Source organism: Bos grunniens, chromosome X, assembly GCF_055505025.1.
Source record: "Bos grunniens cultivar Pamir isolate PY7600 chromosome X, Bosgru_T2T1.0, whole genome shotgun sequence".
Lineage (NCBI taxonomy): Eukaryota > Metazoa > Chordata > Mammalia > Artiodactyla > Bovidae > Bos > Bos grunniens.
The window spans coordinates 142,808,946-142,825,688 of record NC_141194.1 but is presented as its reverse complement, the minus strand read 5'-3'; the positions used below and the strand labels follow the sequence as shown (position 1 = coordinate 142,825,688).

Genomic DNA, 16,743 nt, shown 5'->3' with positions numbered 1-16,743 from the left:
TATTTTCTCCCCATCTGTAGTTTGGTTTTGCTTTTGCTTATAATATCTTTCAGTAGACTATTGACTGAAAAAATGCACAACCTAAAAGCTGATAATTATGTTTTATTTGGTGAATAAAACTGAGGACTTAAGCCTAGAAGACACCTTCTCAGCTCTAAGGGACTGCTCCGAAGAGGTAACAGAAGAGACAGATATCCAGCGGGTTTTGCAACAAAATCCAGATAGTCAGACCATCAAAAGACTACTGCTAGTTAAAGAAAACCAGACATCTCAAGTTAATGAGTGCAGTGCTTTTCTATGTATGGGAAGAGGCAAGAGTCTGGCGGGGCTCACTGAAATCATGCCTTTGATAGGCATCTTAACTGTCCAGGGCCAGTATTCTGCTTTTCTCCATCCATCCTGAGTCCGCCCGGAATGCACTATTGTGGGTGGCCTCAGTGGACGCTGCCTTGATGCAACATCCTTTGTTTATTGATAAGGCAGGTGACAATTTTCATCCACAAGACAAAGGTTTTGTTTTGCTTAATTTTTAACGAATTTAAATCTGTCAGTCTTCTCTGACTTCTGGACTTTGCATCACAACTAGAAAGGCCTTCTCTACCCTCCAAAGTTACAAAAATATTCTGTTTTTGCCTCGTATTTTTAGAAATTGTTTTTAATCCAACTGGAATCTATTTTGGGGACTGGTACTTGTGTGGGAGGGTCTCATCTTATTTTTTCCTGATGGATGACCTATTTCCCCAGCACATTTTCTTGAATAGTCCATTCTTTTCCTTGCTAATGACAAATGCTAAATTCTCACAGAAACAGGAATTTGATCTTGGACTCATTTTTCTGTTCAATCGCTCTTTCTGCTAGTCTGATGCCTGTACTTCCTTATCTCCTTAAGTGTATTTATTAATGACCTCCATTCATGTTGCCAAACCTAATGAAGATTTTTCCTTTTTTTTTTTTGGCCACACCAAACGGTTATGTGGGATCTTTAGTTCCCCGACCAAGGATGGAACTTGTTGCCTCTGCAGTGGAAGCTCAGCCTCTTAACCAGTGGACCACCAGGGAAGTCCCAATATTTTTCAGCTTTTATCTTCCTGGACACTATTTATCATATCCTCCCATATGCTACATGATACAACTCTCCCTTGATTCTTCTACCAATAAAAGTCATGATCATAATAATATCTTCTGTTCATTAGTTACCCTGTGCTGTTTAAGCATTTCTTACATGTGGAGTATGCCTCACCCATCACCCTCTAGGTAGATATTAGTTGTTTTTTTTTTTTTAAAGTCACACCATCCATGCTGATACCCTGACAACCCCTACGTGACTCCAGAATCAGCCAGGCCTCAGCTTGCCTGCCTGGAGATCCCAGTCACACAGCTTCGTGTCTCCAGGGCAGCTCGCAGGGTCCTGACTCCAACCCTAGATATTAGTATTATCATCATCTCCTCTTTACAGAAAACTGAGGCATGAAGAATTTAAGTGCCAGACTTCCCTGGTGGTCCAGTGGTTAAGAACCCATCTGCCAATGCAGGAGACATGGGTTTGATCCCTGGTCCAGGAAGATTCCATATGCCTGTAAGCTGCCAACTACTGAGCCTGTGCTCTGAAGCCCGTGCTCTGCAACAAGAGAAGCCACCGCGACTAGAGAGTAGACCCCACTCACTGCAACTAGAGAAAGCCTGAGCTCAGCAGAGCCAGCACTGCCAAAAATACTTACAAAAAAGAATGTGTGCCGAGTTGTCGTGTGAGCCCTGACAGTTGTAACTTGCATTTTTTTGTAACTCAAGTGCCTGATTTAAGCTTTGATTTCAGAGGCATCCACTTCAATAAGACATTACCTCAAGGACGGCTATCTCGAATAAACACATTGCCAGCCACAGAAAGATAAGGAACGAGCCTTCCCCACCCCCTCACCCCTCCACCACAGGCTTCTTTGTTTTAAAGATCTTGGTGAATTTCTATAATTGACCATTTGAGCCACTTGTTTTCTCTCTCACGTTTTAAATTCACCAATAAAGAGCAAGCCTGCAAAACTACAGGCCACCCAACCTCACCCACCCTTGATCCCAGGGAAATCAGAACCCCTGGCCCAGGTCCTCTCTCTCTTTCTCTATCCTTGACCCTCGACCTTGCTGTGTGGCCCCAGGTATGCCTTCTCCTTTCCAGGACCTGTGAGTAATAAACTCCTTTTCCCCTTCAAGTTCCCTGATGGTTATTACTGAGGGTATCTTGCAATCATAAGAACCACAACACTGGTTATGGATAGATAGGCTGAGACCTGAACAAAACACATCCCGTGCAACATCCCTGAATTAATAGGTAGCAGGATGGGGCCAAACCCAGCTCTGTCAGAGCCCAAAGCCTAGGTTCCTAAGCACACCCCGTTTTTCCAGCCTGTGCTCTGTCTCCCCCTCCAGTTCCTTTTGCTCCAGCGTCTTTCAAGTGGTAGCCTTCCCATTTCCATTTCCCGTGGATATATACTTAGGAGTGCTCTTGCTGGCTTTTATGACAAGCTTGTGTTTAACTTCTGAAGAGACTCCCACACTCTTTTCCGAAGTGTCATGAGGGTTCTGATTTCTCCACATCCTCACCCATACTTGTTGTTTTCTATTTTTTGGTTATAGCCATTCTAGTGGGTGTGAAGTGATAACTCGTTGTGGCTTTGATTTGCATTTCTTGAATGGCTAATGATGTTGAGCATCTTTTGATGTTTTTATGAATCATGCATGTATATCCTTTGGTGAAATGTGTATTCAGAACTTTTGCTCACTTGTTTAATTGGGTTGTTGTCTTATTTTGGAAAAGCAAGCTTTCTTAAAATACTCTGGTTACAAGTCCTTTATAAGACATATGATTTGCAAATGTTTTCTCCCTGTCTGTGACATGTCTTCTCAATTCCTTAATATTGTGAATCTTTTTAATATTAATGAAGTCCAGTTTATGGTTCTTTTTCTTAAAAAATAGTGGCTTTCCCCAGGCTCTAGCCTTAGTCCCTGCTCTTCTCAGTTTACCTCCGCATCCTGGTAAAGCAGGGCTTTCTGATGCTCTATTTTAGTGCAGCTGCACTGACCTATCTATCCCTTCGTGGCCTTGTCAGAATGGAGTGGGACTCACTCTACTCCTGTTCCCCAGCCCATTTCCCAGAGGCGTCTCATTTCTACTTATTCGAGTTTGTGTTATTCGATATAAGCATGTATCATACTTATAATTAAGAAAAACAGTAAGCATACTAAAAATATAAAAGAAGCAGATTAGCCTCTAAGGGGTTCTATCAGTTCAGCCCTCCCAAACCATCATTATCCAGACATTTTCCAATGTTTGGCGTGTCAAACGTATGTTACTGAGAACCATAAGATATTTAATTGAGAAGATGCTGAGCAATCTGCAGCTGAGATTAATCACTCATATTGTGACCCAAATATCCCCTTTTTATTCTCCCCCAAACAAGATTAGCACAATAAGCAAGCCTATAAAAAGCAGAGGTGTCCTTCATCTAGAATTGCAAATGGAAAACAGAATTCAGTTCAAATCTTAAGGAGCTAAATATATCTATTCATTATAAGGAAATGAGTCCGGCTGTTGTTATTTTAAGGGAAAGACAGAAAAATTTGGGATACAAATTTGCTAAGAAGCAAGGGGATTCTCAAAGGATGAGCAGACACTTTGCTCAAAATGATGAATGACCTTTTCTGTGAAGAGCATGTGGGATTACATGTGATTTTTAGTTAAATGCAGATGGTGTCTGACCCCTTCCCACCTCAACCCAGCCCTCATCCTGTCCTCATCTGAGCCTCGTTCCAGACCTCCCTGGCACACCATTTTCAACCACCCACAGTCTCTCCTCCCACCTCTTTGCTTATTCCAGCTCAGTCTCTTTCAAGGATGTCTTTTCCTCCATCTGCTGACTTAACATCCCCAGGCTTTTGTTTTTAGCCCAGTGTTCACCTCGCTCAACTCCACTCCCTGGATGATCTTACATATTTCTCCGGCTGGAACACAGTCCCTCTACCTTGATAACCCAAGTCTTTTGCCAGCACAGACCCTTTCCTCACCTCGAAACCCTGCACATTCAGCTGCCAACCAATTAAGGGCACCTCCTCTCCCAACAGGCCACGGGCATCTCAAGCGCAGTGTCCAAAACAGAGCTGGTTCTTTTTAAACCTGGTTCTATTTGAGTTCCTCTTTCTGAATGCCAACACCATCTGTCCACTCTCCAAAGCCAGAAATCTCAGCCTTATTCTAGGTTCTTCTTTTGCCTTCCCGACCTCACACCAAGCCTCTCTACCAAGTCCTCTTGAGTTTACCTACCCAACAGTTACCCCAACTGTCTCTTCTTCCCTGTTTCACCGCCGGCCTCCATCAAATTGGTCCAACAGTCTCCTAGTTGGTCTTCCTGCTCTCCAGCCCATGTCCATACTATCCCAAAGCCCCTTCTTCAAAGGCCAGTCCAACCACATCATTCTACTTTATAGAGCTTTTCAGTGGCCCCATATCCACATATTCTATTAACCCCTCCATGATCCGGCCCCTTCTTACCTCTTCAGGCTCATCTCCCCTTACTTTTCCCCCAGTTGATGCCAAGCACCAGCCCAGGGACAGAGTGGCTATCACGGGGACCTAAGCTTATATGATTTGAAGGGCCCTCCAAGAAAGAGCAAACAACACAATGACTAGAAATTAGTTCCAGGGCTTTGGAGGGTCGTGGGCAAGTGGCGGTCCTGAAACAACCTTCACTAGCTTCACCCCTGGTCTAGCCAAACAGAACAAGTGCAGTCCCCTAGAGTATGCCATGGTCTTCCACAGCCCTTGCCTTCATACAAGCTGTTGTACCTCCCTGGAATGTCCTTTCCAAACTTCCCTTGTCTGTCCAGCAAAATCATTCACCCGTCAAAGGCCAGGTCAGGCACACCTCCTCTGTGCAGGCCTCCCTGAACACCCCTCTCCCCACCCCCTTCCCCACCCCACACCCTGCCCTGAGTGGAGCTGACTGTTCTCTCCTTCCCGTTCTCATTTAACATTGTACCCTGTCCTTTACAGAGGAGGTCATGCTCAAAGGAACTTGTTGATTTAAGACCAAGCTTCCCTGTGACTGCCTCGAGGTCAGAGACAAGGTCATTCTTCTTTAGATTGTTAGAGCATGGCAGTACCTGGCACAAGGTAGGAACTCAATAAATGTTTGCTGAATGAAGGAGAAAGACATTCTCCTTTCAGCAGAGCATGTGGAGTAGAGCACTGAAATAGACAGGAACCCCAGCGGAAGGCGGCGCTAGTGAGCTCTCTGCTGACAGCCTGTGTCATTTGACAGGAGGTTTGGCAAGAACCTAGTGGTGAACTCCTCCCCGTGGGCTTCCCACCCGCCTCTCCACTCCACTGCCTCCCTTACCTGTCCTCCTTGTTGATCTGGTCCCCGAAGCCCACCGTGCTAACAATTGTCAGCTTTAGCCCCACGTTGCTCTCTTGAAGGTCATAGGTATTGGACCGGAGCTGGACACCTGGCTGTGTGTGGGTGGCTGGCTCCCCCTCGAACTTGGTGTTGAACAGGGTGTCCATGAGGGTGGACTTGCCCAAACCTGTCTCTCCTGAAAAATGAAAGAATGAATGGTGATGCATTCACGCATATTTCGGTTGTGTATTCACTGACATGGAAGACTATACACAGTAAGACACTAAGTGAAGAGCACCTAGAACTAGATGGACTAGGTGATCTCAGTTAAGTGAATAGGAGTCTAAGGAACTGCAGCAACGTATTAGCGGTAGTCATCTCAGGATAGTGAAATGGGGGTAATTTTCCTTTTAGTCTTCATGTTTTTGTACTATTTGAAAATTGAGCATGCATTGTTTTTACACTCAGAAAAAGAAACCGTGTTAAAAGGCGGTGATGGAGAGGCAGAATCATGCCTAGGAAAAGACTGGAAGGGCATACAGTGTACTCTTACCAAATAGTCATGTCTGGGTGGTGGGGTTGTGTGTGGTTTTCACTTCCTTCTTTATGCTTTTCTCTATTGTCCCAGTTTTCTACAAGGAACTTGTATAGCTTTGATAAGAAAAATTTAAGGGCTATCTTCAAGTTTAAAAGAAGGGACAGAAGTCCCTCCTCAAATAAATATTTTCTCCTCTCAGCACCACCCCGCCATTCCCTGCCAGACCCAGACAGCAGGGGATGGACATCCCAGTGGGGAGACCATTTTTAGCTAATGGGGAGGGAATTCAGCAGGCCACAAATTATCCTTCCCTTCAGATTTCAAACAAGCCAGTCATTTGTTTGTTTAACTAACAGGCTTCAGGATACTAATAAATTCAACCACTGGAATTTCAAAGTCTTGGCTTTCACACTAGGGAGTGGGGGCAGGGCTGTGGGGACTGGTGAAGGTTCTTGGAGGTTATTCCTGAGAGCCAAGAGCCGCAACGGATGTTAAGCCACTGCCAGGAGCCAAGGACTGCGCTTTGGAGACCTGGGCTGCCCCGCTACCATCACCCCTCTGCTCCCCTTCCCTGCTCCCATCCCTTGAGATGTAAGAATTGACAGGTCTTCCGGATGGGGAGCAGTGGGGTGGGGGGTGGGAATGGGTTTGCCCTGGGCAAATCCTGGCCTGACACATCCCTCTTTGTGACCCACAGCACTGTCTCCAGGGCAGTCCAGGGCTGGAGTTATAGCTGCTCAACCCATAACCCATAAATGGTCCATCTCTCCTCCACCCTCTGGGTGTGTCTAGCTTTGCATCTTGCAAACCTCTTTCATCCCGAATAATGAGCTATGAATACAGGAGGTGCTTTTAAAAATATTTGTCTCTCACAGACAGGGAATAGACTTATGGACATGGTGGGGGGTGGGGGTGGGTAGTGGCAGAAAGGAGAGGGTAGGCTGAATGCAGAGTAGCATGGAAACATATATACCAATATATGTAAAATAGGTGGCCAGTGGGAATTCGCTGTATAACTCAGGGAACTCAAACCAGGGCTCTGTGATAACCTAGAGGGGTGGGATGGGGTGGGAGGTGGGAGAGAGGCTCAAGAGGGAGGGGACATATGTATACCTATGGCCAATCCATACTGATGTAGGGCAGAAACTAACACAACATTGTAATTATCCTTCAATTAAAAACTAATAAATTAAGAAAAAAAATCTGTCTCTGCTGAGCGCTCTCTTTGTGGAGAGATTGGTGAGACAGAGAGGGAAAACAAGGAGAACATTCAACTCAGCCTGGCTACCCGGCCCCCCAGCCCGATTTCATAGCCAGGTCTGACTAATGCGGTTGAGTGCCGGGGTGCAGGGAAATGTTCCTCACACAGATCACATTTCCAGCCAGGATCTGCTATACCTATTAGCAGCAAACACTCTCTCAAAAGAGGCCCTTTCTTTCCGTCCCTAAGAGCACCAGAAGTATTTGCGTCCCCAGAAAAATTTGGCGAGGTGAGGGGCCTCTGCCATGGGAGGTGGAAGACTTAGCAGAGCAATGGCACACAACATCCGCCTCCCCGCCCTAAGTGGGGCGCAGCTCCACTGTAAAGAGGCCAGCACCTCTGAGCTGGGAAACCAGGGTGGCTCCTCCCCCTAACTCACCTTCCCTCGGGCACTGAGGCTCAAGCTACATTTTAGCCCCTCTTTGTTCATGCGTAATAAATCGTCCCTCTACATCCCCACTTTCAGACCCTTTCTCCTGTTCCGTGAGCTCTCTGCTGAATGGCCTGAGACGTGGTAGGCCCTGTCTCCCCAGCACCCAGAGCTGGCCCCTGACTCCCTGATCCTAAGACTTCTCTGAGAGCAGGGCATGGGCAGCTTCTAGGACTCCCTGGAGTGCCCAGCAGAGGCTCACACAGAGCCCTCAGGAGCAGTAAGCAGAGGGAGGGGCCCACCCTATTTGTGCAGCTGGAGAAAGGGAGGCTGGGCGGGCTGGGCAGGGCAGGGCAACAGGGAAAATGACCATCCGGATCCCTGCCAGCGCAAAAGGGCTGTGGAAATTAGACACTCAATGATGAGTGTCTGGAAGAAAAGACCCAGCGGGTGTCTAGGGAATTGTGATGAATTGCAACACGAGAAGAGGGCAGAAAATCAAGAACTGGTCCCATTGCTCTCAGTGCTCCCACCCAGGTTGCCATCAATGTGGAAACTGGTGGGGGCGAGGAACTCTCTCCCTCTCCATGGCTGGCACAGACCCAGCCTAAGCCTGGGATGCTGTCCTGGGCTGAGCATTGAGGATGGGAGGGGAGCCTAACTCACATCAGGTCAGCAGATTCCACGCCCCTGCAGAAAGGTGGGGACTTGGCCGTTACATTCCAGCAGGAAACCTGAGGAGTCCCCAGGGATCAATTTCTCTCTCCTCCTCCCTCCTCAAGAGTGGACAGCAGGCTTTCTTAACCCTTTTTAAGTCATCTCCACCAGTAGAGAGGATTTCCTCTCAATTGGCTTAATGTAGATAGGAACCTGGAAACACTAGATTTTTTTTTCAAGATTTCATTTTAAAACATGGAATATGAAATCTGCTTTTTCAAACTATATTCCTTGGGATAGTCTGGTGTTGACCTCTCTACCCTGAGTTCAACACCACTGTGACAACGAAAAGCTTAACGCTTTTCCTCATCTGCAATTAATGTTTGCATCCTCTGGTACCTTGTGCAATTCAGTTGTTGCAAGTGATTAAATGCAGAGTCCCAGGCGGGTTATCACTAAATGACTGTGTCACCTAAACTGAGCCCTTCCCCCTTTTCTGGATTCCAGTCTCTTTTTCCATAAAACAAGCAGGTTCAAGTAGTAATAATAAAAGTTATTGCTTCGGGAGCACCTGCTTATGTGGACACCACTGAAAATAAATACCTTACATATATTTTCCTCTGTATTCCCCCAAATAAGCCTGTGCATTCAGTTTCAGTCCAGTAGCTCAGTCGTGGCCGACTCTTTGTGACCCCATGGACTGCAGCACACCAGGCTTCTCTGTCCATCACCCACTTCCGGAGCTTGCTCAAACTCATGTCCATTGAGTTGGTGATGCCATCCAACCACCTCATCCTCTGTCATCCCCTTCTCCTGCCTTCAATCCTTCCCAGCATCAGGGTCTTTTCCAATGAGTTGGTTCTTTGCATCAGGTAGCCAAAGTATTGGAGCTTCAGCTTCAGCATCAGTCCTTCCAATGAATATTCAGGACTGATTTCCTTTAGGATTGACTGGTTGGATCTCCTTGCCGTCCATGGGACTCTCAAGAGTTTTCTCCAACACCACAGTTCAAAAGCATCAATTCTTCGGTGCTCAGCTTTCTTTATGGCCCAACTCTCACATCCATACATGACGACTGGAAAAACCATAGCTTTGGCTAGATAGACCTTTATTGGCAAAGTACTGTCTCTCTGCTTTTTAATAACTTTGTCTAGGTTGGTCATAGCTTTTCTTCAAAGGAGCAAGCGTCTTTTAATTTCATGGCTGCAATCACCATCTGTAGTGGTTTTGGAGCCCCAAAAATAAAGTCTGTCACTGTTTACATCGTTTCCCCATCTATTTGCCATGAAGTGATGGGACCGGATGTTATGATCTTAGTTTTCTGAGTGTTGAGTTTAGAGCCAGCTTTTTCACTCTCTCTTTGTTCACTTTCATCAAGAGGCTCTTTAGTTCTTCTTTGCTTTCTGCCATAAGGGTGGTGTCATCTGCATATCTGAGGCTGTTGATATTTCTCCCGGCAATCTTGATTCCAGCTTGTGCTTCATCCAGCCTGGCATTTCACATGATGTACTCTGCATATGTTAAATAAGCAGGGTGACAATATACAGCCTTGATGAACTCCTTTCCCAATTTTGAACCAACCATTGATCCGTGTCTGGTTTTAACTGTTGCTTCTTGACTTTCATACAGATTTCTCAGGAAGCAGGTCAGGTGGTCTGGTATTCCCATCTCTTTAAGAATTTTCACAGTTTGTTGTGATCCACACAGTCAATGGCTTTGGCATAGTCAATGAAGCAGAAGTAGGTGCTTTTCTGGAACTCTTGCTGCTTTTCCTATGATCCAGCAGATGTTGGCAATTTGATCTTTGGTTCCTCTGCCTTTTCTAAATGCAGCTTGAGCATCTGTCAGTTCTCAGTTCATGTACTGTTGAAGCCTGGCTTGGAGAATTTTGAGCATTACTTTGCTAGCGTGTGAGTTGAGTGCAATTGTGCGGTAGTTTGAGCATTCTTTGGCAGTGCCTTTCTTAGGGATTGAAATGAAAACTGATCTTTTCCAGTCCGGTGGACACTGCTGAGTTTTCCAAATTTGCTGGCATATTGAGCGCAGCACTTTCACAGCATCATTTTCTAGGATGTGAAATAGCTCAACTGGAATTCCATCACCTTCACTAGCTTTATTCATAGTGATGCTTCTTAAGGCCCATACTATTTGTCCTTAATTTACCCATGAGTTAACCAAATCACTTCCTATCTGCGTGCATCTGCCCCTGCTCTTCAGTCTCTCTGCACCTCACTTTCCTCATCTATAAAATGTGGAGGAAGAAACTGACCCAGGGTCACAAAAGTAGGATGTGACAATGCCCGCATTTGACTGCAGGCAGTCTGACACTGGAACCCATATATGCTCCAGTGTCCAATAGGTGCGATATGCTGGTTCACTCAGTCAGTCAACAAATCTTTAGAGCCTCTAATAGGAGCCAGGCACAGATTTAGTAGCTGGGGATAGAGCAATGAACAGGACAGCCACAATCTCTGTTGGCATGGAACTCAGTCGCATGGAGCTTGTCTCTTCTGGCTCCGAATGTTGGAAAAAGCCAAGAGAGATGTTTTTGAGTTCAACCAGGAGGTGTCCAAAAGGAAACTCTCCAGGAACTCCTGTTGGCCAAGGGAGCCTATGGACGGGGACAGGGTCCTGCCTGGCTCTGTGACCTTGTCTCTATGCCTTCCTCATCTTGCAGAGACCTGGCAAACAGTGGTGTGCTGGAGCCTGCTTGCCCGGTTTCCTGCAGCTCTTCCCAAGCCTGCATGCAGTGACGTCAAGTTGGCAGTTTAAAACCAGCTATGGTGAAACTTAGCAGCAGCAGCAGCATGGTGAGAATAATGACAGCTGGGAAACCAGCAGATGCTATAAAAGATGGCAATGTTTCTCCTGAGAGTGGACTGCTCGATGCTGACCAGCACACTATCACTGGCAGCCTTTCTTAGACAAGTGGACAGCTGCCTCTCCCAGAGACGGTGGGCTGAAACCATCAGCCCCTGACCTTGAGAGAATGCTAGTTGCCCTTCCCCTCCTTCTGCAGAACCTCAATCCTGCTTCTCTTGTATGTTTTCTTCCCCCCAAGTTCAACAGAGCCCAGTTGAGCCTGGAATCCTGAGCAGCTTCAAAGTAAATATTATCATTATGATCCTTTGTGCTCTTCACAGGCATTCTCTGTTGCTGGCACATTCAGAGGGTTGAATCTCTTTGGGGTTCCTTCCCAGTCGAATGTTTGCACTGCTGACTCAAGTGGTTCCTCCAAGGCTTCCTGTACTATATCTAGAATCCTGGGATCCTAGTGATTTCTAAAGCTAAGGGACTAGTAGATTTTTTAGAGGGGGAGGGGAATCTCACCCCATTCAGTAATTATTGTATTTATTGTCAACTGTTGGAAAGGAGACATAATATGCTCACACCATGTGCCTGGCCCTCTAAAAATAATCGTAGATGTTATTATCAGGGCCCTTGCATAAAGACTATGCTCTTGATTCATAAAAATTCTCCCTCTCAATTCCATACTGGAGTGGGTAGCCATTCCCTTCTCCAGGGGAGCTTCCTGACCCAGGGATTGAACCCAGGTCTCCTGCAGGCAGATTCTTTACTGTCTGAGCCACCCACCAGGGAAGCCTGTTTTCATCACACACATGTGCACATATGCGTGTAGGGTACTCACTCTGCTGCTGGCAGAGTAACTAGTAACTCCCCTTTTAGCCCTGCGGGTGCACCCCTTGCATGCACCTGCCCAGATTGGGTTAATTTCAGATCAGAGCCTAGCACCAGATAAACACTGCTGTGATTAAAAAAAAAAAGCTGGAGAAGGAAATGGCAACCCACTCCAGTATTCTTGCCTGGAGAATCCCAGGGACGGAGGAGCCTGGTTGGCTGCCATCTATGGGGTAGCACAGAGTTGGACACGGCTGAAGCAACTTAGCAGCAGTGATAAAAATATCCTAGGTCTCTGTTAATAACCGAGGCTGGGGTTAGCATAATTTTACATTTACTTAATATTTATTTAAAATGCCTGATCAGAAAAGAAAAGAAAATCCTTTGGGGAAACATACCCTATGCAAACAAAATGGTTTTCTAGCCATCATTAAGGGAGTAAAACTGACCGTTATGCACAGGCAGTAGGCATGAAAGTATGGTCACTGAAGGTTCTGTGAGAGAAACAATCACCTTCAGCGGCCAAGCCATGGACCCTTCACCAAGTCAGCAACAGCACCCCGCCCCATGGCCAGGCTGAGATGGCAGCCGAAGAGCCACTGTAAGCCACTCGTGACTTAGGGCCAAAATGTGGGTTCTCAGAGCAAGGACAGGCTTGGGAGCCCAGCCAGAGACGGGGATGTATGAGTTGCAGGCTTTTGTGGATCAGGGATGGGGAATGAAATTAACCCAATCTGGGCAGGTGCATGCAAGGGGTGCACCTGCAGGGCTAAAAGGGGAGTTACAAGGGCAGCCATTTCCTGAAACTTCATCAGTAGGGAGAGGAAGAGAAGGGGTGACTCCTTGGGTGTAAGGGTCTCCTTTCTCCCCTTCTCCTCTTGGAGGGTCTGTCCCCGGCAGTTGAGCAATTCTATCCCCGCAGGTGCACAGTGAAGCAGTTACAGTTGTAACTGCCTGGGTGAGTGGGGGTTTACTATTTCTCCCACCCACTTTGCCTGGAGCTTGGCTGCTTCTTTCTCTGGGCCCTAGGAGAGCCTGTGTTCTGAATGGCCAATTACCCCACACTTAGGCTCTCCCAAAGCTGTACCAGCCACCCAACTGCAATTGGTTTGAGAGGTTGACATGGGTGGGCCTTCACTTTTCATCCCCTAGACTTCAGCACAGGTCATCCGGAGCTCTGGGAGGAATGCCAAGGGACTCCATCATGTTTGTGCAGAAGTTTTTCAGTAATCAAATATTATGTGAAATAAGTTGGCCATCAGCCAAAGATGGGAAAGATCTGGCAGTGCTAATATTGGATGTGATGGCATTTGATCTTGATGTTGATCACCACAGCTGCTGTTTGTTTTGTATCCCTCTCCTAATAGAACTTCATCATAACCATGGGTTGACTTTTGGCATTTGAAGAATTAACAGCTTAGATGTGGATTTTCAGGCCCCTGATAAGTAATCTGTGAAGCATGTATTTTCATCTCATAGACTTCAGAGCTGGACAGTGGGAGTGAGTCTTGTCGCTACTGAGTGAGCCTAGCTGACCACCTGTCCCCCAGATGTAGAAGTGGCCTTGTTTTTTCTGCTTGTCTTTGAGGGTGCAGTTATTCTCCTCCACAAAATGATCTGAGGAGTGCCAGGGATGGAGACAAAAAAATAAAAGAGTCCCATAAAAAGGAATGTCCTTAGTTAGAAAACATCATTTTAGACTACATTAGAGTAAAATATGCAATTCAGTTGTGGTTCAGACCCTCAACATGAATGAACTCCCTATAAGTTCTATACGAAAATAAGAAAAGGCAACTAGCAAGTGTTTGAGTGTTCTAATTGGCATGAAAACTGCCATTATTATGGTATTTATACAGTCATTAAGGTTTGAGGTACGTCACTGAAAATATGCAGGTATGCCTTACTGTACTGTATAGTGAAAATTATATGGTGTGATCATGTTTGTAAATCTGGGATTATTTAAGGTCTCAGCCAAGAGTTGGACAGGACTGAGCACAGCACAGCAGCAAGGTCTAAAGAGAGATTCTTAAAGAATTTCAGGGAACTGCTATTCCTCAGATGTGTTTGGTTGGAGCATGACAGTTTCCAAAACGCTTCTGGGTTCTCAAGAGGTGTTGCAGGAAGCGGTTACAGAAGCAGTGGGAGGAACAAAGGGTCAGGCAGACCTGGGTCCTTGTCATGGCTCCACCACTTATCCTGTGTGGACTCAGGTAAGTCCCTTATCCTCTGGAGTTTCTTGGTCTTCATCTGTTCCTTGAGGCTATGAATACCATTTGCTCTGTTCACTTCCCAGAGTCCTAGTAAGGACCCAAATTGCTAACATGGGAAAGTGTTTGAGAAGTATAGTGAGTGGTTCCTGCAGGGATAATTCGTTCATTCATTTCATGTACATCATTGAACTCTCTTTGTGCTGTGATTAGCACAGCAGAGGTGACTAAGACATGGTTCCCACACTTGAGACTAAAGATCCAGGCACACATACACTTAAAGGGAATAAAAGAACTTGTCACACAGCTGTGTGGTCCCTGTGCTTAGGCTCAAACTGTACCAAGCACAGCACGGCTGCAGAGGAAACAGACAGACCCAACCCACTGCCCACAGCTGGGAAGCAGGCATCTTTCCACAGCCGTTACCTCCCTCCCAGTTCTGCCCTGGCTCTTATTCTCTACAGTCAGAACAAACCTGACAAGAGCTGGTCAGCTCCCTCACAGAATTTCCAGTGGGTGTCACACAGCTCAGCTCCCCCCACCCCCAAGGGATGGCCCCACATTCTGGTCTGGGCAGAGAAAAAAGTGTAATTACAGCCAGCTGCTCACAAAACAAGCAGAGGGATAAAAGAAGAGGGGGAAAAATACTCTTGCAAATAGATCAGAACGACACACTACGGAACCTAATTACCTGCCAAGCCACATCCAGCCATTAAGGATCCATATTCTGTAATAGAATTTCCTGCTATGGAAATACTCACCCACGCACAGGATGTTGAAGCAGAAGCCCTGGCTGACTGACTTATTCACCAGCTGGTCAGGCAAGCTGTCAAACCCCACATGTCCAGCCAGGGGGACCGTTCGGCAACCTTCACCCTAATTTGGAAACGGAAGAAAATGAGGACGTGCTTACAAGCAACCTGGGTCACACTTTTCCCATCCCAGCGCCCTCTGTGCTAGGAAGGAACACACACTCGGGGAGTCAGGCTCATCTCCCCTTAGTAGTTCCTGATCCAAAGCAAAATGACCCATTAGCTTACAAATCATGGATTCTTGGGTTCCAGAATCCTTGAGGCTCCATAATGAAAGTCAATACAGTTCACACGCAGCCAACTACAGAGAGAGCTTGTACGGCGTGGGGGGGTGGGGTCAGAGGATGAGAACACTGGGGCCGGAGGGTCCCATTCTTGGGTTAACTCTGTTGGAGACGATATTATGTTACAGGTGATTGGGAGACTCAATATGCTAACACACATGTAACAAGCTTAGAACAAAGCCTGAAACACATATAAGTGTTCAGCAAACATGACAAAGAAACATCACAAAAGCAATTTCCGGGGCTTCCCTGGTGGTCCACCATTAAAGAACCCACCTTCCAATGTAGTCATTGCTCTGTGGACAGGGAACTAAGATTCCACATGCCAAGGGGCAACTAAGCACAAGGACCACAACTAGAGAAAGCCCACACTGGGCAACGAAGACCCAGGGCAGCCAAAAAAAGTTAATCAAAATTTAAAAAGCAATTACTCCTCTCTCTAGGGCACTTTTGGGGATCTAACCAAGGTGGCACAACATACAGCTTAAAAATCAGGCAGGTCTGAGTGGGAGTCCCACATTCTCCACCTCCTGCCCTCAGACAAATTTACTGAACTTCTCGAAATCTCCGCATGTGTAAAACCAGACAGTAGTAGTTACTACCTCGTAGGACTGGTGTGAGGACTGGATAGGATAATGCTCTTCAAGCCCTGAGCATGGGGCACAGAGTGTGATAAACACTCCAGCAACTGTAGCTGCAGCTCTTACTGCACTGTGACGTTCTCCTTCCCCTCAGACCCTCAAACAATAGGCAATGCCATGGAACACTTTGTGATAGTCCAGACACACAGCTGCCCTCAGCCTGCCCCAGGTTCCCTGGTCTCCATCGGGGTCAGGTAAGCCATTCCCAGCCCTGGAAAGCAGGGGGCCTTCGCTCTGCCTGCAGGTCCCAAGGGTTCTCAATGTTAGCAGTTCTACAAAACAGGGAGAACCTCACACTGAGGAAGGCTTCCAAGGAGCCAGGGGGCAGGACCGAAGGGGTCTGCTTGTACTCAAGAAGCCGGCTAAGTGCCGGCGGCCCCAAGGGAGGGGTGCAGAGAGGAAAGGGGAAGCGGGGGACAGCTGAGCTAGACAGGAGGGGTGGGCTACAAAGGGAGTCAGACTTTCTGTTTGGTGGAGTCCACCGAGATTTCTGTACCCAGAAAGGTGCCAAGAGCAATCCAAAATGGACACAGGAGGTGCCAGGAGTCCTGTCCCAGCATCACCAGCTGTGCTAGCAGGCACCTCTCAGGCTGGACGGGCCCTGCTTTTCGACTCAGACCATTAGGGTAAACTTTTGCACTGAGACAGACAGACTGCTTTGGCAGGGGAGCCCTTCAGCAGCTGGCATTGTCACCACTGGCTCCCAGACAGCCCTCCTCCCAGCATGGGATCTAACTCTCCTCGGTGTCACCAGGTCATTGAAGAGCTAGGACGAGTGCCCGTGCCTGCCATCTGGCAAGATGGTTACCCTCATACATCCCACCCCACACACTCCCAGCAGAGTATTCCCAACAGACAACCATATGCCATCACTTGGTCCTGGCTGGTAGATTCTGGACCCCAGAGGGGTACCTGAAGACAGCTGAGTTTCATGAGTGGCCCGCATCACT

General features: G+C 47.0%; 1 protein-coding gene across 28 annotated transcripts in view; it reads right to left on the bottom strand.

Annotated features, from left to right (window-relative positions):
• The window catches only part of SEPTIN6 (septin 6), a 74,853-nt gene that overhangs the window by 42,098 nt on the left and 16,012 nt on the right, over positions 1-16,743 (bottom strand). For 27 of the 28 annotated variants that reach the window (XM_086389803.1, XM_086389812.1, XM_086389802.1 and 24 more), the window contains 2 exons: positions 14,818-14,932; positions 5,385-5,580 (listed from right to left, as the gene is read on the bottom strand). In XM_086389803.1, the coding sequence (XP_086245929.1) occupies positions 5,385-5,580; positions 14,818-14,932 (311 nt within the window). Of the gene's footprint in view, positions 1-5,384; positions 5,581-14,817; positions 14,933-15,096; positions 15,255-16,743 lie in introns of those variants that run through there. The other variant, XM_086389820.1, reaches the window with a different exon arrangement.